The following is a 26,137-nucleotide window of genomic DNA, read 5'->3' as shown; positions in this document are numbered from 1 at the left end:
AGGGACTGGGAAAGCAGTTAAATCTCTACCTACCATCTATCACCCGGTGCTTTAAATTATTCACATTGATTTCCAATCCTTACAGATTGCGTGTGATCACGTGAGCACAGACAGCCTGGCTACTGACTCCAGCCCTTCAAAAAAGCCCTGGTCTGTCTGTCTTGATGACAGGTTTGGCTTAGGTCATCAAATTCGCAACAAGCAGTGCCGCCTCTATTCTTTAGGGTAAGTACATTTTACAGCAGAAAACAAAAAACGCTCCTGCAGGCAACCAACGCTTTTTCAGCAACACAAATTATGAATGGTTGCAGGGTATAACGGGTGCTATGCTTCTTCTCCTGCCATCATTTCAGACTCATCTCTCTGTTATGTAACTGTGGGCACTTGCAGAGCACCAGTGGCCAGGGCCACTTTCTCTCCCATTCTGTTGGTAGTAAGTTGACAACTTCCATTTTCAGCATGATGATGATCCTCTTGGTGAAGCCGATGATTCTCAGCTAGAATTAGAGCATTCTTATTAGAAACAGAAAAGTATTAAGAATGCACCTAGAAAAAAAAGGAACAGTGAGTATGTTAGAAATTTTATGCTCAGTTATGATGAGTGACCCAAGACAAATGGCCACTGTTGGATTTTTATGTTTTATGTTTATTTTATGTTCAATGCCAATGGTAAATCTGTGTGTACTTTTACACTGTAAAAAGAAAGAAGAGGGAACTCCTATGAAAATAATGAGATTTTGTCAAAACTGTGGGAAGTTATTGATATTCAGTTATTCAGGCTGAAAATGACCTAAATGTATGCATAGATATAGAGGGCTTTTTGTAAAAGGGTGAATATAAAATAATGAGATTATATAAAAAATACACGAAACGCATCAGTATTCATATAAACAGTCCCGAGAATTTTCAGATTATATGTGTCTCAAAAAAAAGGTAGGAGAGGGTTATTTTTGTTTGGAATACTCTGTTGCATCGACTCTAGAAGCTGTGTGGTTAGGTTCTCAGGCAAGATCCCTGGAGTCCTTTACAAAATACTGGGGACCCTCACAAGTGTCCTCTGCTTGTTCCTCACCGATAGGTTTCATCTCCTCTATGATTTACATTCAGGCTCATGAGTGACAGCTGCCACCCAGAATCCTAAATGATAAGGGTTCAGAGCTGATTTTTGGGTGCTGTGGAGACCCACCAAAAGGTGCTAACGCACGGAGGATCACGACCGTTGTCAAACTTCACCAAACAAGAATTCTTAGAGTCATTGTGGATTAAAACAAAAGCAAAAACAACAAGTTTGAAATAAGTTTCAGGATAATGGACACATTCTTCTATGGGTTAAATGAAGAGCCATGGTATATTATCAGTGGAGCGTGGTACACGGTAGGCACTAAATATATATTTGCTACATAAAGATTGCTTGAGGCAAGAAGACTAAAGAGGGAAGCTGGTTCTGCCATGGTTTAAACTAGGAGCCTGAAGATTAGGAAATGAGTTGCTCAGCCAGTTGATTAGAACAGAGCTCTTTTTCTGGGAACCCACCAGCTATGATGCAAGATTGTATAAAGAATGGGAACTTGTGAGAGTCGAAAGTTTATTTTATATCATATTAACAATGTATGAAAATAGGTCATAAAAATAATTGCACAGTACTACATGCAAATTAGAGATCTCAGCTTGGTCCTGTTTTCTTGCTCCAAACTGCCTTTATGTTTTGGTTAATATTTTACACCCCGGAATAATTTCATTTAAAGCATACAACTGTGTAAAACAAAACTGTGAAAGCTGTTTTGGGGGAAATTTTTCACGTTCCTTTTTGCTTTCCTTATACTTCAGAGCCATTAGATGAAGTGGTTCTGCTGTGAGATTTCAGATTATTACATGTAAAAAGGTAGTTTCTTAGTTTCATTTAAATGTTCACTATTCAAAATCAACTTTGTAAAGAGCAGATAGGAGCAGTTGAATTCCACTGGGAAAAGAAGTGAATATATTTTAAGTGCCAACATTTGATTTAAAACCTAACAATGCTTAATTGAAAACTGGAAACTAAAGAAAATATTTCTTATGTCCTAAAAAAGGATGCTTTGGATTGTGGATGTTTGTGTTGATTGTCCTGTTACTCAGGATTGAGAATCTTCTCAGGTGAATTGCTTGCTTCAGGGGCAGGTAAATAGCCAACTGACAACACCTCAATTGATGCTGAGGGAAGAAGTGGTGGTCCTGAGGTGCAAGCATTTAGGCGTGTTGGGATAGCTGTGAGATGGGTGGGGAGGGCAGGTGGCAGGTGGGTCACGGGGCACCCACATCCAGGCAGTATGTGCTCCAAACCTCAGGGCTGTGGCAGCCATTCCTATCCTGAGCATAATGAATGAAGCTGCAACGGAGGGGTGAGGAGGGGTGGTGGCCTTCTGGGGGTGAGAGGAAGAAGGGATCTGAGGATATACTGATCAGAAAGCAGAGGCTGAATGCCCTCCTTCTGATCCATGTCCTACCTTTCTTCCACTCCCAAGAACTGAAGCAGCCGTCACCTCTACCTTCTCTCTGATGTCTGAAATTTCTTTACTAAGAATCAAAGCTTTTTATTCTGTAGTTAATGTAAAAGACCTTTTTCTAGGAGAGTATACTCTGAGTAAAGTTCAGTTGAAAATTTAAAGAAGCTCCTTTTCAATTTTGAAAAGGGATAGAATAGACCAATTAAGATAGGGGAAGGCACTGAAAAGGAAGGTTATGTTACGGAGAAAGAGAAAGAGAAGAGATAGGAGGAGAGGATGTGGGTTCACATGATGATATTTTGTCTACTGCATGACTTTAGATGGGGCCTGCCCTGAAAGTCTTTTTGTGTGTGAGGTGGAGGGGTGATGGTGGGGAGATGGGGTGGGGATGAGGGTGGTAGCTAAAGTGCATTGGGAAAATCATCTTTTTATCCTTCATGTCAAAGATTATATTTCAGGGGTAGGAGTGGGAATAGAAGAGAAAACTTGAGAAGGGATAATACATAGGTAACTCTTTTTCATCTCTCCTTTAGTTCTCTGACATGTTAATACCACTTGGTTTGAAGACAGATTCTCAATGTGAGACAGAAGAAAATTTGATACTGATACATGGTTAGGCAACAAGAGCCAATATCTTAGGCAGAAAATCTGGGACTTCTGGTTGCCCTGAGCATTTCAAGAGGAATGAATGAGCTTCAGAGCCAAAATTTTTATCTTTCAATAGTTTAATTAGCACAGCAGGAGCTCATATTCTTTTTTTTTTTTTGCGGTACGCGGGCCTCTCACTGTTGTGGCCTTTACCGTTGCGGAGCACAGGCTCTGGACGCGCAGGCTCAGCGGCCATGGCTCACGGGCCAAGCCGCTCCGCGGCATGTGGTATCTTCCCGGACCAGGGCACAAACCTGCGTCCCCTGCATCGGCAGGTGAACTCTCAACCACTGCGCCACCAGGGAAGCCCAGGAGCTCATATTCTATATGAATGAGGAATCAGAAAATCATGGACCCAAGGACCCTTTTTAGACAATTTTTTTCCTAATCACTCTTCCCATGAAATTTTAATACTATAGATACACCGTATATCTATTTATGTAACATATGTATTATCTATGCTTTAGACATAAAAACAAGAAGATTTTTTTTGGCCCTCAAGAATCAATTTTTGCCTGCTTAGGTGTGATATCATCCCTGTTAAGAATATATTTTAGATGAAGTCTTGTCGTTTTATGCAATGTTATTTAATAAAAATTAATAATTATAAAATATTTTAATCCACTCTTCAATGTCATTTATGCTTTGGAAAACCTATTTCTCCTTCTCTAGTAGTTGGCAGTTTACAGATCTAGATAATTATTTGGCCAGATTCTCTGGTTCCTGCTAGGATGAGGAATGGACGACTGAAACTCCTCCTGGGAAAAACACTAATTGTCTTACTTCTTCCAACCTTTCTGTCTTCAGTGATGAGAGTTAAAAACTTTCCCTGTATCTGCTCTGATTTTATTTTTTTAAACAGCTTTAAATTGAGGTATAATTCACATAACACACAATTCATCCATTTAAAGGGTACAGTTCAATGGTTTTTAGTCACCACAGTCAATTTTAGAACATTATCATCACCGCAAGAAAGAAGGCCTGTACCCAGTAGCACTGACTCTCAATTCCCTCCAACCCTCTTTCAGCTCTTTGTCTCCCAGTCCTAGGCAACCACTAATCTACTTTCTGTCTCTATAGATTCACCTATTCTGGACATTTCAGATAAATGAAAGCATATAATATGTGGTGTTTTGACTAGCTTTTTCACTTAGCATAATACTTTCAGGGTTCATCCGTGTTGTAATATGTATCAGTACTTCATTCCTTTTTACTGCCAAATAATATTCCATTGTATGGGTATACCACATTTTATTTATTCATTCATCAGCTGATAGACATTTGGGTTGTTTCCACTTTTTTGGCTACTATGAATAATATTATTATGAACAGTCATGTATGAGTTTTTGTGTGGACATATGTTTTCATTTCTCTTGGTTATATACCATTTTATGTTCCCACCAGCAATGTATGAGGGTTTCAATTTCTCCACATTGTCATCAACACTTACTATTATTGGTCTTTTTGATTATAGCCATCCTAGTAGATGTGAAATGGTATCTCATTATAGTTTTATTTTGTTTCTCCCTACTGGCTAACGATCTTGAGCATCTCTTCATGTGTTTATACTCTGAGCTTTTGCTTCTTAGGGAACATAAAGGATAGTCACCTCAATACTCTTGGAAATATTTTAAAAGAATAACCAAGGACTTGAAACAGTGCCACATCCATCCCTTCTACTCTTCAGTAACACTAAAGGGGATGCAGTTGCCAGCACTGTAGCTAGTTCAAGGGACACTTTTATACAACATGGGAAAGACATTTGCTCTCTCAAGAACCTTTACTTATCTGCTGCATAATCATTTTAGTGATTAGGCGGGGTGCCCCCTAGAGTTGTTTAGTGCACATCCTGCACACCCACACTTAGGGATCCTAGTTGTTGCTTTCTGAGACATCAGGAGAGGAGGGCAAAAATGGTTACTCTGTTATTCTACTACCTTTGGCTGTTTAGTCCTGTTATCTGCCCCCTTCCTATTTCTTCAACAAATCCCTCAGATTTGATGACCTTTCTGTACTGAAGAGTTTTTGTGATCTCAAACCTCTCCATTAACATATACAACGTAATATTTATAAGCATGAGTTATATAATTTATCTCTCTGCCACATAGAAGGATAGGTTACAGTCTTCATGAAGGCTTATACCTTTGAATATATGTATTAACAGCTTAACTATTTCAAAAATGGGTTATAGTAGAAATTGCTAATTGTCCCCCAGTATTCATTCTTCCATTCTTCTTTGGTAACGGAACTCCTGAGTTTAGCAGGGCACGTGGCCACCTTGCCAAAGATTGCATATTCTAGCCTTCTTTGCAGCTACAAGTGGCCATATGACTAACTTTGAGCAATGTGATATGAGTGCAAGTGATGTGTGCAATTTCTAGGCCATGCACCTAGGAGGAAAGGATGTGGCCTTCACCTCCCTTTTTACTTTTCTTGATGGCTGGAATGCAGTTGTGATGGCAGGAACTGGAACAACTGTCTTAGACTTTGAGGTAAAAGCCATATGATCATGATCTATATATATGTATATATATAGATACAGATAGACAGATAATTTCTATAAAGTAAAATTTTCTACAGCAAATTCTCTTTCCAGTTAAATAAGTGCAGAAAATAGTTTCCTTATAGACTAAATAGATTTTTGCTATAAAAAGAATTTTCTTTTACTTAATTTATTGTAGTTATTTGTTCAAAGATCTTTCTTCTTTACTACTTCTGAGTTTCTTCAGATCAAGGATCATGTTTAATTTATCTGTCTCTGGTGTCTAGGGTACTGCCTTGAACATATAAAGTGCTCTGTAAATATTTATTAATAAACATGAATAAGTCAGTGAAATGTAGCCCATTCCATGCTGTGTTGGATATTGTACTGTATATTCTGGGAATTCCAGACCCTACCTAATAGTTTTCTTTTACTTAGTGCAGCATTTTGTGGGTTTGTCTGTCATCATTCATCTATCTCCTCAGCACTAGGGATATAGAAATAAGCAAGATTGACACAGCCCTTTACTTCATGGAGCTTTACTATCTAGTAGCTGACAGTTTCCTAGATCCCTAAGTTCACAAATATTCCTTCCATGATTCTGTGTCCTACCCTTACTTGCAGTGAGGTAGAGTGTAAAGAGCCCATGCTTTGGAACTACCTGGATTGGATTTGAGTCCTGATTTTACCCCTTTGGGCCACTTTTTGCAACACTTACGTATATTAAATTTGTTCTTCCTGTTGCTTTTTACACCTACCACAAACTTGACTAATTTAAACTAAGTGTGAAGAAGTAGCAATACCATTTTGAATAAATGAAAGTAAGAATTACAGACCTTGATTAAATAAATGTAGTTTATTACTTTCCAGTACAGTACATATTATACATTTAGATTAAATGGATTTTGTTTAGTAAAAGCATAACAGAAAATTTACAAATTTCAGTAGTTTCATGTTATTTAGTGTATCATACAGAATAGTTCCCCTTCATCTAATGATTAACTTATATATGTGTATGTGTACTTATGATATTTCTAATAGAGAATCCTTGTACATGTGTAGAAAATCTCTGGAAGGATACACAAAAAATTGCTAACTGATTATCTCTGGAAATTGATGGCTAAAATTCTCGTGGTAGGAAACTTTTTGTTTTATATACTTATATACAACTTTAACTTTTTCTAAGTGTGTTTGTTATTTTTTTAATTGTAAGAAGCTAGTTTAAATTGAAAACATATCAATACATAATATAGTGCCTTACTAAAAAAACTAGTTACACAGCTGTTATGTGGTTAATTCTTAAAAATTTCTGAGGGCTTGATTAAAATACATACATGTTTTACAGTGGAAAGTGTTTTCTTGAAATTATATTTTGAAAATTCATGGAGAAATATTCACTTTTTTACATAGAAAATTTATATGGAAATTATATTTAATGAGTACTTATTTGACTAGTGTTTTGTTCTCTTAGTAAAGCTACAGGACTGCCATTTTTCCACTGGGTTCCATGTTTCCATGATAACACAGGTTTTGCTCATCTAAATTTCAAAAAACTCTTTTTTTTTGGCTATGACACACGGCTTGCGAGATCTTAGTTCCCCGACCAGGGATCAGACCCAGGCCCTTGCAGTGAAAGTGTGGAGTCCTGACTGTTAGACTGCCAGGGAATTCCCTAAATTTCAACAAATTCAATTAAGTGAAAAATCTCTTGGGACAGGTGAGTTCTATAACATTCTGATCTATAAAGAAATAAATCTGTGTACTAAAAAGTGCTTTGCAGCGTCTACTGCAACTCTTAGATATACATTTAATGCCAGGTTTATCAGTTAGCTGTTGCTATGTAACAAGTCACTCTAAAACTCAGTAGCTTAAAACCATTATTTATTGTTGCTCACATGTCTGCAGATCAGCTGAACTTCAGTTGATCCACGTCAGGCTCAGCTGAGAGACTTTACTTCAGGCTGAGGTGGCTAAGGGCAGCTGTGTGTTTCATAGAAGGCCAGTGGATTGTCTGGGACACCTCTGCTCCTCATGTCTTTTAGTTTCCTGAGACCAGCAAGCTATCCAGGGTATGTTTTTGTCACAATAATAGTACAAAAGAGTGAACCATTGTTCATTCTTGAAGTGCTCGAAGCCTAGGATCAGGACTGGTATCATGTCCCTTTCTTCCAAAAAGCAAGTCACATAGCCAAGCCAAAAAATCAAGGGACAGGAAAGGACACTCCATACGTGATGAGCATGGCAGTAGTGTGGATGAAGGGGTGAAGAGTTAGGGCCAGCAAGTCAATCTGCAACACCAGATTAGATAATGAACAAATTGGGGGAAAGCTTGGATAGAGATTACAATGGTCTGAGCTGTGTGGGTTCAATAGGAGGTTGAAAATAGGAAACAGGATCTCTTGGGTAGAAGGAATGGGAATGTTTGTGAGAAGAGTGCTGAATCTTTTTCTAGCCAAAAGTGTCAAGAGAATTACACCTGAAGAATAGCAGAGGGCTAACATGACATGGGTCCGGTGAGATTAAAAGAATGTAGTGGGAGTGAAGGGAGAGAACAAGGCAAACAGAATATTAAGAATGTTTAGGTGGAAGATCTCTGTAGTGAAGACTTACTTTAGTTAACTAAATTGTTACCCAATAAGCTTGTATATTTCCAAATTATAAAATAGTCTGTAATAGTAGAGTCTAAGAGGATGAAGCATTTCTGCCCTGGGTTCAGGTTTGGCCAATGCATTATAGATACTCTGGGATTTTGGTATCTTTAAGCACATCTAATTATAGTATTTGGGGCAGAAAAGTCATAATCACCTTTTTTTTAAAAAAAATCATCTTCTCTTGGTTAATTTCATGTTTTTTCATTCAAAATGATGCTTTAATCAAAGTTATGAATCTTATATCACCAAGTAAGGAATATTTATGAGTAAATTAAAAATTTGTAACTATGAATATTCCACAATATGTGTTACCTAACTGGGTACTTAAGTACAACTAATTCATGATTTCTACCCCCTGCTGATGTGAATTTAGGTGATATACCTCTTGCTTCTTGAGTACTAGATCCAGTAGAACCACATACGTCTGCCTTTTTTCTTTAACTGTACTATTTAAAATGCACTCCGTTCTTAAGAAAACAGCTGTTGTCTTTAAGTCAAACTGCATGCACAGCGCCATAGCCATGCACCTCTCCCTAAGGGAACTGTTGCTCAGACTTATATTTTTGACATATTCTGAGAAAATCTCTTAAGACGACTAGATAGTCTTCTTTGTTTCATTGCTACTATAATTTATATCTTTTTTAAAAAAATCAATTTGATACGCTTCTACATGTTTGAACATGTGGTTCTCTGGTCTGCATTTAGCACATAATTTCTCTCCTTTCTTTTATCCAGAAGCTTTTAGCTTTAATGCTTTTTGTGAAGGAAGGTTTATGGAATGTGTACAACAAGCCATGTGTTAAAACAGGAGAAGGCTTGATATGACTAAGAAAATTGACCTTGGCACTGTCATTTTTGTCAATACAACACTTTTGCTCCATATATTTTTTTGTTGTTGATTTTCATCCTCTTTCTTTACAGGCTGGGAAGTGATGATACCCATTTTGAGGTCAGCATGGCCAATGATGGTTGTGAAGTGCATCGTTTTGATCCTACTGTTAAATCAGCTCATGTTCTGGAGAGTGAGCGTTTTTGGTATCACCGCTTGTCCGTCGACTGGCGGGACTCCCATCCAGCTGTTGCTGCCCGAAAACCATATAGCAACACCAGAAAACTGAGAACCATTTTGAATGAATTTGGGCATCACAAGGTCAGATTTTTCATTTGATTTCATAGTTAAAGTGAACAAACTCATAAGATTTTTTTTTTTTTAATGCAAACCAAGGATTGGATAGTTGAAGGTCCAGTTTTAACCTTACTGATCACTTATCATTATTTATTGAGTCAGCTCTGTAGATATAACGTTTGGGCAAGGATAGAGATTTTAAATTGATTTCAAGATTTTAGTTGCTGTTGAGTAGTGCTAAGGTTTTGACCAACACTGGGCAAGGAGAGTAAGAAACTTACTCTGGTGTGGGCTCAAGAGTACCATTTCCATTTGGGAACTGATTTTAAATTTCCAGACAGAGCAAACTACTTATGTCAGCTTCAAATACAAAAAGTAATCAGAACCAGGTTTGTGTTTGATAAGAGATCGCTTGTTTCTCACTGTTGTAACAATGATTTTGAGTCTCTTAAAGGTCAGAAGATACATGTAGCTTTGATTAAAATGTACTTTGTAAAATTGAATGGACATTATATGTATTGCAACTAATATAATTATGTCAAAAGACGTCAAATCTCTACAAATATTTTATTGTGAATGGATAGCAAAAGGAAACTCAGTCTTTGAACTGCATGTTTTGAAAGCAATTTTTAGATGTGACTAATTGCATTCTGTAGGTAGATACTAGAGAAATTCTCCTGAGTGTAGTTGTCTTGCCTTTGATTACCAGCTCTTCTTGGGCTTGGCCTATCTTGGCCTATTATTCCCAGCCAGAGATGACATGTAATTTAGGACATGCCAGAATGGGTGTTCCTGAGATACAGTGTACATGGAACTCAATTTTAAATCTGAGTTGGCTGCTTGATCTTTAATAAAAAGACTTTTCCTCTGCACTGTTCTTTTTGCTCCCCCTCCCCCTCCTCCCCTTCCTCCTCCTCTTCTTCCTTTTAAAAAAAAAAATCCAAAAACAGAAAACAAAAACTTCCTTTAATTGGACAACAGGAACTTCTTCAAGAACAACTTCAAAGAATTTGGTGTTCTTTTAACATGTGTTTTGAATTTTGTATTTATTTTGATTTGTATTTTGACTTGCCATTCAGAGTAACTAGCATTTAATAGTTAGGAGCCTTAATGAAACACGTATAGGGGTTTTTGCGTAAAATGTTTGAACAGAACCCAAAGAAGTGAGAGCATTTTTTCAGAATATTGTTTTGTTTTTGCTGCATGTTACCTTCATAGACATGTTTTTTGTAGCTGAAAATTACAGGCTTGACCCTTTTAGCATGTCAACTCTAGGTTATTCAAAGAGCTAACTACTGATTCCTTGTGTTCATTTAGGAGTCTTGCTGCTCCCCCTTAATGCTCTTTACATCCTGGCCCTCCACCCCCATTCTTCAAAGAAAAGACTGAGTAGAGAAAAGAGGTGAAAAACACAAAGCCATTTTGCTTTTATTGGATAATATTTTAGCCAAAGATTTGGAAAATGTGAGGATAAAATTGACTTTGAAAAATGATCTGTGGATATAATTTATCTGTGCCACATTTCATATGAAAAACGTATTTTCAGATAACCAGGTAGGCACCTGAATTGTGCTTGTTTAATTAACTCCATGGGAGCTGCAGTGGGCGAACCTTTATGCTGTAGCTGAAGCATGATGCCTTTTACAACACTGCTCCTGAGACAGCAGAAATATTTACAGTGATACTTAAAAGGGATAAATGTTTTAAAGGATTTTTATATTCTTAGGGCTATTATTTTATTGAAAACACTAATAATGACACTTAAAAATGATTAAGATGGTAATTTTATGTTGCGTGATTTTTACCATAATAAAAAAAAAAATGGAGGAAAGAACCCCATAAATAGTGAAAGTGATCTGGCTCAGAATTGCCAAGTATGTATTTGTCGCTTAAAAAAGAGTCCCTTGCTGATAATCGAAAAGATACTGGTATTCTTTCATAGAGATTTTTTGGGTGAATCCTTTAAAACAAAAACAACAAAATCTAAAGCCATTGGTGAGTGATTGCTTCCATTAGGAACATGCTTCTAGCTAGAAGCTACGTGGTGCCAGATAAAAGGAAACCTCATTTCTGGCCTGCAGCAGGCAAGGTCTGTTTTCATTTCTCTGCGTGTGTACAGACCCTGGTAAATACGATGTAGCGCTCTGGCAGGGAAAACAAATGGGAAAAACACACTAAAAAATGTCAGTGTGTTTGCCTTGCCTCCTTCACTTATTTTTCCTGCAAGTGACCATAGAGACCAAAGGGGTTTTGTTGTTTTGTTTTCACTTCATGACCTTAAAATATCACATATAGTTTTGCGATGTTTTCCATTTTAAGGAGTTATTTTTCTTCTTCTCTTTAGCCATATGTACATTCCAGCAACTCAGGAAAAAAATGTAGGCAAAAATGAAAGGCAGAATTTTGAGATGGTGACAGTAAAATGCATGTGGCTTTCTTACTGCTTTTAAAACTCTTGGGTAATTTCAACTTCAAGCCGTAAATCAGAAAACCTTTCTAGAGCATCAAGTGAGAGCAGCTGTATCAGCAAAAGTGTGTGCACGAGAAGCCCAGTCTGTCAGGGAATAATATCACCTGGGTCCAGCATTATTTGGAATGATTAACTGTCTTCTCTTGGCTGAAGTGCTTGTTGCTGTAACTATGCATAAGAATTTTTCCAGAACATGACTAGAAATATCGAATCTGAGATTTCTGCTCATATTAATCATAATGGTTGCTTTCTTCTGAAGACTTTATTACACAGAGTATCCTAAATGATCCAGGCTGGTTAATGAGAATTATTATTTTCAGTCATAACCATGCTGGAGATAATATGAATAACAGGACTGACTGCATTAGAGCTTACCTCTGTGAGCTCATTACTCTAGGTTTGAGGCATGAGTGCTCTTGTTGGTTTTTGGCATTGGGCAAGCCATTTAACCTTTCTGACGCTCAGTTTGACTGTCAGTAAAATGGGGATATTATGATACCACCTAAATGGATTGTTTCTGAGAATTGGGTCAGAGAACACAGTGTGAAAGCCTTCAGCAGAGTGCCTGGCGTCAATTTGTCATTTGATTGTAAATTCAAAGAATTTTTATTAACAATTTCAGTAAGTTTTTACTAAATTTTATAGAAATGTTTTCTTTTTTCTCTTTGTTTCCAGGGAAAATATATTGGCAATTTCTTTGGAAATTGCTAACTGCACCTAATTCTAGTCAAGAGTTTTTAATGAAAGTTTTGTGTGAAATTGAAGGGAATTGGTCGTTCAGACTTGGTCATAGAAGAACTGTTCTTGTTTGCCTCCTCAGGGCACTGAACAGCTTTGTGGTGATTGTATAGAAAGTAAATCCTGTGCTGTATAGAAGTGAAATAAGCTGCTGAGAGTTAATTCAGAGCAGATGTAGACCATGGGGGTTGGGGCAGCTGGTCAGGTGATGTAGGTGCAGCTGACTTCTTGCTTGTTCAGCCCTGGGGGGGCAGGTCCTCCCTCGCCCAGGACGTTGCCCCCGAGGCTGAGTGCCCGCTTGGACTCTGAAAGGAATGCCAGTTTCTGCTTTCCTGGGCAGCCAGCCCGCTATTAATTGCAAAACATCTGTTGTATGCTTGGTGCTGTGTTTAAGAGAATATGAGCTTTGAAATTAAACTACAAAAAGATTCCTTTTTCTTCTCGCTTATCGAGTTTGCAAATATAAACAACATGTTGATACTGCCCTACATTGAAATGCTTGTTGGGAATACTGTTCACACTTTGCTGCTGGAAATGGAAAATGATAAGATTCTTTCAGGAAGAACATCGGACCATGTGTATAAGTTATGTCACTTTTTATTTCTAGAAATCTTCTTTGCCTTAAATTCTGTTTTGTCTGCTGTTAGCTCTGCCATACCAGCTTTTTTTTTTAGCGGGGGGAAATACGTTTTATATTAAATGATATTCTAGAGTCCTTTATTTTTATATTTTTTGGATATAGTTTCAGTTTATGTGTAGCCTGTAAGAGTGACATATTAAGTATAGGCCTGGACTGTATTTTTAAATCCAATCTGAGAGTCTGTCTTTAAACAGGTGTGTTTAATTCACTTACCTTTATTGTGATTACTGGCATATTGGACAAATTTCAATTCTTTTAAATTGGGCTATTTTTTTAAAATTCGTCTTGGTTACCCTTAAATTTTAAATGTATATTATTATTATTTTTTTTTAAACATCTTTATTGGAGTATAATTGCTTTACAATGGTATGTTAGTTTCAGCTTCACAACAAAATGAATCAGTTATATATATACATATATTCCCATATCTCTTCCCGCTTGCGTCTCCCTCCCTCCCACCCTCCCTATCCCACCCCTCCAGGCGGTCACAAAGCACCGAGCTGATCTCCCTGTGCTATGCGGCTGCTTCCCACTAGCTATCTACCTTACGTTTGGTAGTGTATATATGTCCATGCCTCTTTATCGCTTTGTCACCGTTTACACTTCCCCCTCCCCATAGCCTCAAGTCCATTCTCTAGTAAGTCTGTGTCTTTATTCCTGTTTCACTCCTAGGTTTTTCATGACATTTTTTTCCCTTAAATTCCATATATATGTGTTAGCATACGGTATTTGTCTCTCTCTTTCTGACTTACTTCACTCTGTATGACAGACTCTAGGTCTATCCACCTCATTACAAATAGCTCAATTTCGTCTCTTTTTATGGCTGAGTAATATTCCATTGTATATATGTGCCACATCTTCTTTATCCATTCATCCGATGATGGACACTTAGGTTGTTTCCATCTCTGGGCTATTGTAAATAGAGCTGCAATGAACATTTTGGTACATGACTCTTTTTGAATTATGGTTTTCTCAGGGTATATGCACAGTAGTGGGATTGATGGGTCATATGGTAGTTCTATCTGTAGCTTTTTAAGGAACCTCCATACTGTTCTCCACAGTGGCTGTATCAATTTACATTCCCACCAACAGTGTAAGAGGGTTCCCTTTTCTCCACACCCTCTCCAGCATTTATTGTTTCTAGATTTTTTGATGATAGCCATTCTGACTGGTGTGAGATGATATCTCATTGTAGTTTTGATTTGCATTTCTCTCATGATTAGTGATGTTGAGCATTCTTTCATGTGTTTGTTGGCACTCTGTATATCTTCTTTGGAGAAATGTCTATTTAGGTCTTCTGCCCATTTTTGGATTGGGTTGTTTGTTTTTTTGTTATTAAGCTGCATGAGCTGCTTATAAATTTTGGAGATCAATCCTTTGTCAGTTGCTTCATTTGCAAATATTTTCTCCCATTCTGAGGGTTGTCTTTTGGTCTTCTTTATGGTTTCCTTTGCTGCGCAAAAGCTTTTAAGTTTCATTAGGTCCCATTTGTTTACTCTTGTTTTTATTTCCATTACTCTAGGAGGTGGGTCAGAAAGAATCTTGCTGTGATTTATGTCATAGAGTGTTCTGCCTATGTTTTCGTCTAAGAGTTTGATAGTTTCTGGCCTTACATTTAGGTCTTTAATCCATTTTGAGCTTATTTTTGTGTATGGTGTTAGGGAGTGATCTAACTTCATACTTTTACATGTAGCTGTCCAGTTTTCCCAGCACCACTTATTGAATAGGCTGTCCTTTCTCCACGGTGCATTTCTGCCTCCTTTGTCAAAGATAAGGTGACCATATGTGCGTGGGTTTATCTCTGGGCTTTCTATCCTGTTCCATTGATCTATCTTTCTGTTTTTGTGCCAGTACCATACCGTTTTGATAACTGTAGCTTTGTAGTATAGTCTGAAGTCTGGGAGCCTGATTCCTCCAGTTCCTTCTTTCGTTCTCAAGATTGCTTTGGCTATCCGGGGTCTTTTGTGTTTCCATACAAATTGCAAAATTTTTTGTTCTAGTTCTGTGAAAAATGCCAGTGGTAGTTTGATAGGGATTGCATTGAATCTATAGATTGCTTTGGGTAGTAGAGTCATTTTCACAATGTTGATTCTTCCAATCCAAGAACATGGTATATCTCTCCATCTATTTGTATCATCTTTAATTTCTTTCATCAATGTCTTATAATTTTCTGCATACAGATCTTTTGTCTCCTTAGGTAGGTTTATTCCTAGATATTTTATTCTTTTTGTTGCAATGGTAAATGGGAGTGTTTTCTTGATTTCACTTTCAGATTTTTCATCATTAGTATATAGGAATGCCAGAGATTTCTGTGCATTAATTTTGTATCCTGCCACTTTACCAAATTCATTGATTAGCTCTAGTAGTTTTCTGGTAGCATCTTTAGGGTTCTCTATGTATAGGATCATGTCATCTGCAAACAGTGACAGCTTTACTTCTTCTTTTCCGATTTGGATTCCTTTTATTTCCTTTTCTTCTCTGATTGCTGTGGCTAAAACTTCCAAAACTATGTTGAATAAGAGTGGTGAGAGTGGGCAACCTTGTCTTGTTCCTGATCTTAGTGGAAATGCTTTCAGTTTTTCACCATTGAGGATGATGTTTGCTGTGGGCTTGTCATATATGGCCTTTATTATGTTGAGGAAAGTTCCCTCTATGCCTACTTTCTGCAGGGTTTTTATCATAAATGGGTGTTGAATTTTGTCGAAAGCTTTCTCTGCATCTATTGAGATGATCATATGGTTTTTCTCCTTCAGTTTGTTAATATGGTTTATCACATTGATAGATTTGCGTATATTGAAGAATCCTTGCATTCCTGGAATAAACCCCGCTTGATCATGGTGTATGATCCTTTTAATGTGCTGTTGGATTCTATTTGCTAGTATTTTGTTGAGGATTTTTGCATCTATGTTCATCAGTGATATTGGCCTGTAGTTTTCTTTCTTTGTGACATCCTTGTCTGGTTTTGGTATCAAGGTGATGGTGGCCTCGTAGAATGAGTTTGGGAGTGTTCCTCCCTCTGCTATATTTTGGAAGAGTTGGAGAAGGATAGGTGTTAGCGCTTCTCTAAATGTTTGATAGAATTTGCCTGTGAAGCCATCTGGTCCTGGGCTTTTCTTTGTTGGAAGATTTTTAATCACAGTTTCAATTTCAGTGCTTGTGATTGGTCTGTTCATATTTTCTATTTCTTCCTGATTCAGTCTTGGCAGGTTGTGCATTTCTAAGAATTTGTCCATTTCTTCCAGATTGTCCATTTTATTGGCATAGAGTTGCTTGTAGTAATCTCTCATGATCTCTTTTATTTCTGCAGTGTCAGTTGTTACCTCTCCTTTTTCATTTCTAATTCTATTGATTTGAGTCTTCTCCCTTTTTTTCTTAATGAGTCTGGCTAGTGGTTTATCTATTTTGTTTATCTTCTCAAAGAACCAGCTTTTAGTTTTATTGATCTTTGCTATTGTTTCCTTCATTTCTTTTTCATTTATTTCTGATCTGATTTTTATGATTTCTTTCCTTCTGCTAGCTTTGGGGTTTTCTTGTTCTTCTTTCTCTAATTGCTTTAGGTGCAAGGTTAGGTTGTTTATTCTAGATGTTTCCTGCTTCTTAAGGTGGGCTTGTATTGCTATAAACTTCCCCCTTAGAACTGCTTTTGCTGCATCCCACAGGTTTTGGGTCGTTGTGTCTCCATTGTCATTTGTTTCTAGGTATTTTTTGATTTCCTCTTTGATTTCTTCAGTGATCACTTCGTTATTAAGTAGTGTATTGTTTAGCCTCCATGTGTTTGTATTTTTTACAGATCTTTTCCTGTAATTGATATCTAGTCTCATGGCGTTGTGGTCAGAAAAGATACTTGATACAATTTCAATTTTCTTAAATTGACCAAGGCTTGATTTGTGACCCAAGATATGATCTATCCTGGAGAAAGTTCCATGAGCACTTGAGAAAAATGTGTATTCTGTTGTTTTTGGATGGAATGTCCTATAAATATCAATTAACTCCATCTCGTTTAATGTATCATTTAAAGCTTGTGTTTCCTTATTTATTTTCATTTTGGATGATCTGTCCATGGGTGAAAGTGGGGTGTTAAAGTCCCCTACTATGAATGTGTTACTGTCGATTTCCCCTTTTATGGTTGTCAGTATTTGCCTTATGTATTGAGGTGCACCTATGTTGGGTGCATAAATATTTACAATTGTTATATCTTCCTCTTGGATCGATCCCTTGATCATTATGTAGTGTCCTTCTTTGTCTCTTCTAATAGTCTTTGTTTTAAAGTCTATTTTGTCTGATATGAGAATTGCTACTCCAGCTTTCTTTTGGTTTCCATTTGCATGAAATACCTTTTTCCATCCCCTTACTTTCAGTCTGTATGTGTCTCTAGGTCTGAAGTGGGTCTCTTGTAGACAGCAAATATATGGGTCTTGTTTTTGTATCCATTCAGCCAATCTGTGTCTTTTGGTGGGAGCATTTAGTCCATTTACATTTAAGGTAATTATCGATATGTGTGTTCCTATTCCCATTTTCTTAATTGTTTTGGGTTCGTTGTTGTATGTCCTTTCCTTCTTTTGTGTTTCTTGCCTAGAGAAGTTCCTTTAGCAGTTGTTGTAGAGCTGGTTTGGTGGTGCTGAACTCTCTCAGCTTTTGCTTGTCTGTAAAGGTTTTAATTTCTCCATCAAATCTGAATGAGATCCTTGCTGGGTAGAGTAATCTTGGTTGCAGGTTTTTCTCCTTCAACACTTTCAATATGTCCTGCCACTCCCTTCTGGCTTGCAGAGTTTCTGCTGAAAGATCAGCTGTTAACCTTATGGGGATTCCCTTGTGTGTTATTTGTTGTTTTTCCCTTGCTGCTTTTAATATGTTTTCTTTGTATTTAATTTTTGACAATTTGATTAATATGTGTCTTGGCGTATTTCTCCTTGGATTTATCCTGTATGGGACTCTCTGTGCTTCCTGGACTTGATTAACGATTTCTTTTCCCATATTAGGGAAGTTTTCAACTATAATCTCTTCAAATATTTTCTCAGTCCCTTTCTTTTTCTCTTCTTCTTCTGGAACCCCTATAATTCGAATGTTGGTGCGTTTAATGTTGTCCCAGAGGTCTCTGAGACTGTCCTCAGTTCTTTTCATTCTTTTTTCTTTATTCTGCTCTGCAGTAGTTATTTCCACTATTTTATCTTCCAGGTCACTTATCCGTTCTTCTGCCTCAGTTATTCTGCTATTGATCCCATCTAGAGTACTTTTAATTTCATTTATTGTGTTGTTCATCGTTGCTTGCTTCATCTTTAGTTCTTCTAGGTCCTTGTTAACTGATTCTTGCAATTTGTCCATTCTATTGTCCATTCTATCTCCAAGATTTCGGATCAACCTTACTATCATTATTCTGAATTCTTTTTCAGGTAGACTGCCTATTTCCTCTTCATTTGTTAGGTCTGGTGGGTTTTTATCTTGCTCCTTCATCTGCTGTGTGTTTTTCTGTCTTTTCATTTTGCTTATCTTACTGTGTTTGGGGTCTCCTTTTTTGCAGGCTGAAGGTTCGTAGTTCCTGTTGTTTTTTGTGTCTGTCCCCAGTGGCTAAGGTTGGTTCAGTGGGTTGTGTAGGCTTCCTGGTGGAGGGTACTAGTGCCTGTGTTCTGGTGTATGAGGCTGGATCTTGTCTTTCTGGTGGGCAGGTCCACGTCTGGTGGTGTGTTTTGGGGTGTCTGTAGACTTACTATGATTTTGGGCAGCCTCTCTGCTAATGGGTGGGGTTGTGTTCCTGTCTTGCTAGTTGTTTGGCATAGGATGTCCAGCACTGTAGCTTGCTGGTCGTTGAGTGAAGCTGGGTGCTGGCGTTGAGATGGAGATCTCTCCGAGATTTTTGCTGTTTGATATTATGTGCAGCTGGGAGGCCTCTTGTGGACCAGTGTCCTGAAGTTGGCTCTCCCACCTCAGAGGCACAGCACTGAGTCCTGGCTGCAGCACCAAGAGCCTTTCATCCACAGGGTTCCTTAATTTGGGATGATTCGTTGTCTATTCAGGTATTCCACAGATGCAGGGTATATCAAGTTGATTGTGGAGCTTTAATCCGCTGCTTCTGAGGCTGCTGGGAGAGATTTCCCTTTCTCTTCTTTGTTCTGACAGTTCCCAGGGGCTCAGCTTTGGATTTGGCCCCGCCTGTGCGTGTAGGTCGCCGGAGGGCGTCTGTTCTTTGCTCAGACAGGACGAGGTTAAAGGAGCCGCTGATTCGGAGGCTCTGGCTCACCCAGGCCGGGGGGTAGGGAGGGTCACGGATTCGGAGGCTCTGGCTCACCCAGGCCGGGGGGGTAGGGAGGGTCACGGAGTGCGGGGTGGGCCTGCAGCGGCAGAGGCCGGCGTGACGCTGCAGCCTGAGGCGCGCCGTTCGCTCTCCCGGGGAGCCGTCCCTGGATCCCGGGACCCTGGCAGTGGCGGGCTGCACAGGCTCCCCGGAAGGGCGTGTGGCTAGTGACCTGTGTTCGCACACAGGCCTCCTGGCGGCGGCAGCAGCGGCCTTAGCGTCCCATGTCCGTCTCTGGGCTCCGCACTCTTAGCCGCGGCTCGCGCCCGTCCTTGGAGCTCTCTCAAGCAGCGTTCTTAATCCCCTCTCCTCGTGCACCAGGAAACAAAGAGGGACGTAAAAGTCTCTTGCCTCTTCGGCAGGTCCAGACCCCTCCCCGGACTCTCTCCCGGCCAGCCGCGGCGCACCAACGCCCTGCAGGCTGTGTTCACGCCGCCAACCTCAGTCCTCTCCCGGCGCTCCGACAAAAGCCGGAGCCTCAGCTCCCAGTCCCGCCCGCCCCGGCGGGCGAGCAGACAAGCCTCTCGGCTGGTGAGTGCCGGTCGGCCCGATCCTCTGCGCTGGAATCTGCCCGCTTTGCCCTCCGCACCCCTGTTGCTGTGCTCTCCTCCGCGGCTCCCAAGCTCCCCCACTCCGCCTCCCGAAGTCTCCACCCGCGAAGGGGCTTCCTAGTGTGTGGACACTTTTCCTCCTTCACAGCTCTCTCCCGCTGGTGCAGGACCCGTCCCTATCCTTTTGTCTCTGTTTAGTTTTTTCTTTTGCCCTAACCAGGTACGTGGGGGGTTCCTTGCCTTTTGGGAGGTCTGAGGTCTTCTGCCAGCGTTCAGTAGGTGTTCTGTAGGAGTTGTTCCACGCGTAGATGTATTTCTGGTGTATCTGTGGAGAGGAAGGTGATCTCCGCGTCTTACTCTTCTGCCATCTTCCCCAGGGCTTGTTATGTTAAAATGTGATAAATGTATATTATTAACTATAAAATTTTAAAACAACGTATCAAATTAGTCAGTATTTCTATATTCCTCCTAAACACAACAAGGATCCTAGCAACTTAACTACCCATTGAATATGAGCCCCACATTGCTATTATCTGGAGTTTTAGTTTACCTCTTTAAAATTTTTATATTTTCTTTTGAAAAGATGTAAACATAAACGTTGGAAGAATAAGAATAATACAATGAACTCTCATATATTCATCACTGAAATTCATCAATTGTTAATATTTTGCCACACTTGCCCTCTCTCATTTGTACAAATATTACATTTGCATTTGACTGTTGTCTCTGCAGATTTTTAAAAAACTCAATGGAAAGGAATGGATGGATACTTCTATAATACATCTATGTATGTGAATTTAATCCATTTGTATTTATCGTGATTGCTGATATATTTGGATTAATTGCATCTTTGTTATATCAGTTGGCATCACGATTAATGTTGAAACAATGAAAATATCCTTATTAAAGTCGGGGAAAAATAAGGATACCTGTCATTATCATTAAAAAAAACTGGATTAGAGCTCTTTTAAAAAAAATCTTATTTTGAGATAATTATAGATTTGCATGCAGTTGTAAGAAATAATACAGAGATTCCATGTCCCTTTTCCCAATGGCAAACCTATAGTATGATATCACAGCCAGTATATTGACAATGATACAGTTCAGATACAGACCATTTCTAGTACTGTTGGGATCATGTTAACTTTTTTTTTTTTCTGCGGTTCGCGGGCCTCTCACTGTTATGGCCTCTCCCGTTGTGCAGCACAGGCTCCGGACGCACAGGCTCAGCGGCCATGGCTCACAGGCCCAGCCGCTCCGTGGCATGTGGGATCTTCCCGGACCGGGGCACGAACCCGTGTCCCCTGCATAGGCAGGCGGACTCCCAACCACTGCGCCACCAGGGAAGCCCCCATGTTACCTTTTTATAGCCACACCTACCTTCCTTTTCTCCACCTCTTTCCCTAGCCCCTGATAACCACTTATCTGTTTTCCATTTCTATAATTTTGTCATTTCAAGACTGTTATATAAACAAAATTGTACAGTGTATAGTCACGGTTATTTAACACAGTTCCTAAGATAATAGTTAACACAATTAGAAAAGAGAAAGAATCTTAGGGGTAAAATTTAGGAATAAGGAGGTAAAAATTGTTATTATTATATGCATATGTATTATTATTATTGGAGCACTCATTATTGGTAGATAATATGATTGCATACTGGAAAACTCAAGAGAATCTAATGAAAAACTATCAAACAATAAGAGAATTTAAGGAACTGTTTGAGTGCAGTGTACAAAAATTAAAAACATACACTTTCATGAATAACCAGAATATATAAAGGCAGAGAAGACACCATTTACAAAAGCAACAAAAAAAAGATAAAAATAAACTTAAGACATGTGCAAGATCTATAAGAAGGAAACTTTATTTAAGAATTTAAAATAACACTTGAACAAATTCAAAAGCATAACATGTTCTTGGGTAGAAGGACTCATCATCATAATGATTTAATCTTTCTTATGTTAATTTATTCATTTAACATGATCCCAGTAAAATTGCTGGTAGAATCTTTTTTTTTTTTCAGAACAATAAACACATTCATTACACAAGCTAAGATAGGAGGGAGGAGGATTTATTTGATTTTCCAGGCCTTGATTTTCCTCAGATAGAATTCCAGCTCCTTTCCCTCTAGCACATAGCCGTCTACTCGGCCACACTGGCCTGGTCTTGAAGCGATGCATGCAAGAACCTTGCCCTGCTGGAACTGCTCCTCTAGAAGACTGCTGATTTTGGCATCCGTTTTCTTTCCATCATATTTCTTCTGAATTTTTTTGATTGTTTTTTGTTTAATATCTCTTCCTCCTCAGGAGTCATCTTGGCCCCCTTCTTGTAGCCCAGGGGCAGTGCATAGTGGGACTTGTGCCACTGTCCGTATGGTGTGCTGTCAATGAGCATGATGCAGTTCTTTACCAGGGTCTTGGTACAGAACAGTTCGTGGTTGGATGCATTGTAGACAACATCAGTTATCCTTGTCTTGCACGTACAACATTCCGAGCCCCAGAAGAAGTTCCCTACATCCAGCCTCAAGGCCTGGTACTTCCTGTTGCCTCCCCACCCACAGACTGTGTGTATGCAGTGGGGGGTCAACCTTGGTGTCAGTGGGGTGTCCCAGCACATACTTCTGCTTCTTGTGGTAGGGCTTTCTCTTGCCCCCAGTCTTGTGGCGCTTGTGCCAGTTGTCCCGAGAGATGCCAAACACTCGGTGCTGGCTAGAAAGAGCAGTCTTTACTCCTTTGTATATTCTTGCCTCCTTTGTCACAGATTAATTGACCATAAGTGTGTGGCTTTATTTCTGGGCTCTCTATCTTGTTCTATTGATCTACGTGTCTGTTTTTGTGCCAGTATCATACTGTTTTGATTACAGTAACTTTGTAGTATAGTCTGAAGTTGGGGAGTGTGATTCTTCCAGCTCTGTTCTTTCTCAAGATTGTTTTGGCTATTTGGGGTTTTGTGTCTCCATATATATTTAAAAATTTTATGTTTTATTTCTGTGAAAAATGCCTTTGGTATTTTGATAGGAATTGCATTGAATCTATAGACTGCCTTGGGTAGTATGGCCATTTTAACAATATTGATTCTTCCAATCCAAGAACACAGCATATTTTTCCATCTGTTTGTGTCTTATAGTTTTTGGAGTACAGGTCTTTTGCCTCTTTAGGTAGTTTTATTCTTAGGTATTTTATTCTTTTTGCTACAATGGTATTGTTTCCATAATTTCTCTTTCTGATACGTCATTGTTAGTGTATAGAAATGCAACTGATTTTTGTATATTAATTTTATGTCCTGCAGCTTTACTGAATTCACTGATGAACTTTAATAGTTTTCTGGTGGCATCTTTAGGATTTTCTACATATAGTATCATGTAACCTGCAAACAGTGACAGTTTTACTTCTTCCTTTCCAATTTGGAAGGAATTCCACTCCTGGTTATATTCGGAAAAAAACCCCACTAATTCAAAAAGATACATGCACCCCATTGTTCATAGCAGCATTATTTACAATTGCCAAGATAAGGAAGCAGTCTAAGTGTTCATCAACAGATGAATGGATAAAGAAGATATGTTATATATATTTATACACACACACACACACACACACACACACACACACGCACACTGGAATACTACTTAGCCATAAGAACGAATGAAATTTTGCCATTTGCAGCAACATGGCTGACCTTGGAGGGCATTTTGCTAAGTGAAATAAATCAGACTGAGAAAGACAAATACTGTATGATATCACTTATATGTGGAAAATAAAAAATACAACAAACTAGAATATAGCAAAAATGAAACAGACTCAGAGATACAGAGAACAAACTAGTGATTACCAGTGGGTGGGAGGGGTGATATAAGGGTAGGGGAGTAGGAGGTACAACTACTGGGAGTAAGATAGGCTCAAGGATGTATTGTACAATGTGGGGAATATAACCAATATTTTGTAATAATTGTAAATGGAAAGTAACTTTAAAAATTGTGTAGGGGGTGACTGGTTCAAGATGACAGAGTAGAAGGATATGCACTCACTCCTTCTTGCGAGAGCGCTGGAATCACAACTAATTGCTGAACAGTCATCGACAGGAAAACACTGGAACTCACCAAAAAAGATACCCTACATCCAAAGGCAGAGGAGAAGCCGCAATGAGATGGTAGGAGGGGTGCAATCACAATAAAATCAAATCCCATAACTGCTGGGTGGGTGACTCACAAACTGGAGAACAATTATACCACAGAAGTCCACCCACTGGTGTGAAGGTTCTGAGCCCCATATCAGGCTTCCCAACCTGGGGGTCTGGCAAGGGGAGGAGGAATTCCCAGAGAATCAGACTTTGAAGGCTAGCGCGATTTGATTGCAGGACCTTGACAGGTCTGGGGGAAACGGAGTCCACTCTTGGAGGGCACACACAAAGTAGTGTGCGCATCAGGACCCACGGGGAAGGAGCAGTGACCCCATAGGACACTGAACCAGACCAACCTGCAGGTGTTGGAGGGTCTCCTGCAGAGGTGTGGGGGGGTGGCTGTGGCTCACTGTGGGAACAAGGACACTGGCAGCAGAAGTTCTGGGAAGTACTCCTTGGTGTGAGCCCTCCCAGAGTCTACCATTAGCCCCACCAAAGGGCCTGTAGGCTCCAGTGCTGGTTTGCCTCAGGCCAAACAACCAACAGGGAGGGAACCCAGCCCCACCCATCAACAGACAAGCGGATTAAAGTTTTACTGAGCTCTGCCCAGCAGAGCAACACCCAGCTCTACCCACCACCAGTCCCTCCCATCAGGAAGCTTGCACAAGCCTCTTTGATAGCCTCATCCATCAGAGGGCAGACAGCAGAAGCAAGAAAAACTACAATCCTGCAGCCTGTGGAGCAAAAATCACTTTCACAGAAAGACAGACAAAATGTAAAGGCAGAGGACTATGTACCAGAGGGAGGAACAAGATAAAACCCCAGAAAAACAACTAAATGAAGTGGAGATAGGCAACCTTCCAAAAAACAATTCAGAATAATGATAGTGAAGATGATCCAGGACCTCGGAAAAAAGAATGGAGGCAAAGATCGAGCAGATGCAGGAAATGTTTAACAAATACCTAGAAGAATTAAGGAACAAACACCTAGAAGAATTAAAGAACTAACAAACAGATGAACAATACAATAACTGAAGTGAAAAATACACTAGAAGGAATCAGTAGCAGAATAACTGAGGCAGAAGAACAGGTAAGTGACCTGGAAGACAGAATGGTGGAATTCACAGCTGCAGAATAGAATAAAGAAAAAGGAATGAAAAGAAATGAAGACAGCCTAAGAGACCTCTGGGACAACATTAAATGCACCAACATTCTCGTTATAGGGGTCCCAGAAGGAGAAGAGAGAGAGAAAGGATCCGAGAAAATATTTGCAGAGATTACAGTCGAAAACTTCCCTAACATGGGAAAGGAAATAGCCACCCAAGTCCAGGAAGCACAGAGAGTCCAAGGCAGGATAAACCCAAAGAGAAACATGCCGAGACACATAGTAATCAAATTGACAAAAATCAAAGACAAAGAAAAATTATTAAAAGTAACAAGGGAAAAATGACAACATACCAGGGAACTCCCATAAGGTTAACAGCTGATTTCTCAGCAGAAACTCTGCAAGTCAGAAGGGAGTGGCACGATATATTTAAAGTGATGAAAGGGGGCTTCCCTGGTGGTGCAGTGGTTGAGAGTCCGCCTGCCGATGCAGGGGACACGGGTTCGTGCCTCGGTCCGGGAAGATCCCACATGCCACGGAGCAGCTGGGCCCGTGAGCCATGGCCGCTGGGTCTGCGCGTCCAGAGCCTGTACTCCGCAACGGGAGAGGCCACAACAGTGAGAGGCCCTCATACTGCAAAAAAATAAAAATAAAAATAAAGTGATGAAAGGGAAGAACCTACAATCAAGATTACGCTAACAGGCAAGGACCTCATTCAGATTCGACAGAGAAATCAAAAGCTTTAGAGACAAGCAAAAGCTAAGAGAATTCAGCACCACAAAAACATCTCTACAAGAAATGCTAAAGGAACTTCTCTACGTGGGAGGAGACACAAG

The 26,137-nt window shown here is 39.4% G+C and overlaps 1 protein-coding gene and 1 pseudogene across 4 annotated transcripts in view; one reads left to right on the top strand and one right to left on the bottom strand.

Annotated features, from left to right (window-relative positions):
* Window positions 1-26,137, top strand: part of METTL24 (methyltransferase like 24) — a 196,866-nt gene that overhangs the window by 42,090 nt on the left and 128,639 nt on the right. For all 4 annotated transcript variants that reach the window (XM_073789502.1, XM_073789501.1, XM_033867629.2 and 1 more), the window contains exons 3-4: window positions 86-225; window positions 9,186-9,414. In XM_073789502.1, coding sequence (XP_073645603.1) covers window positions 86-225; window positions 9,186-9,414 — 369 coding nt within the window. The remainder of the gene's footprint in view (window positions 1-85; window positions 226-9,185; window positions 9,415-26,137) is intronic.
* LOC101318212 (small ribosomal subunit protein eS8 pseudogene) overlaps window positions 22,153-26,137 on the bottom strand; it is a 51,156-nt pseudogene continuing 47,171 nt past the window's right edge.

This window comes from Tursiops truncatus, chromosome 12 (genome assembly GCF_011762595.2).
Source record: "Tursiops truncatus isolate mTurTru1 chromosome 12, mTurTru1.mat.Y, whole genome shotgun sequence".
NCBI classification, from domain to species: domain Eukaryota; kingdom Metazoa; phylum Chordata; class Mammalia; order Artiodactyla; family Delphinidae; genus Tursiops; species Tursiops truncatus.
This window is presented reverse-complemented; position numbering and strand designations above follow the sequence as displayed.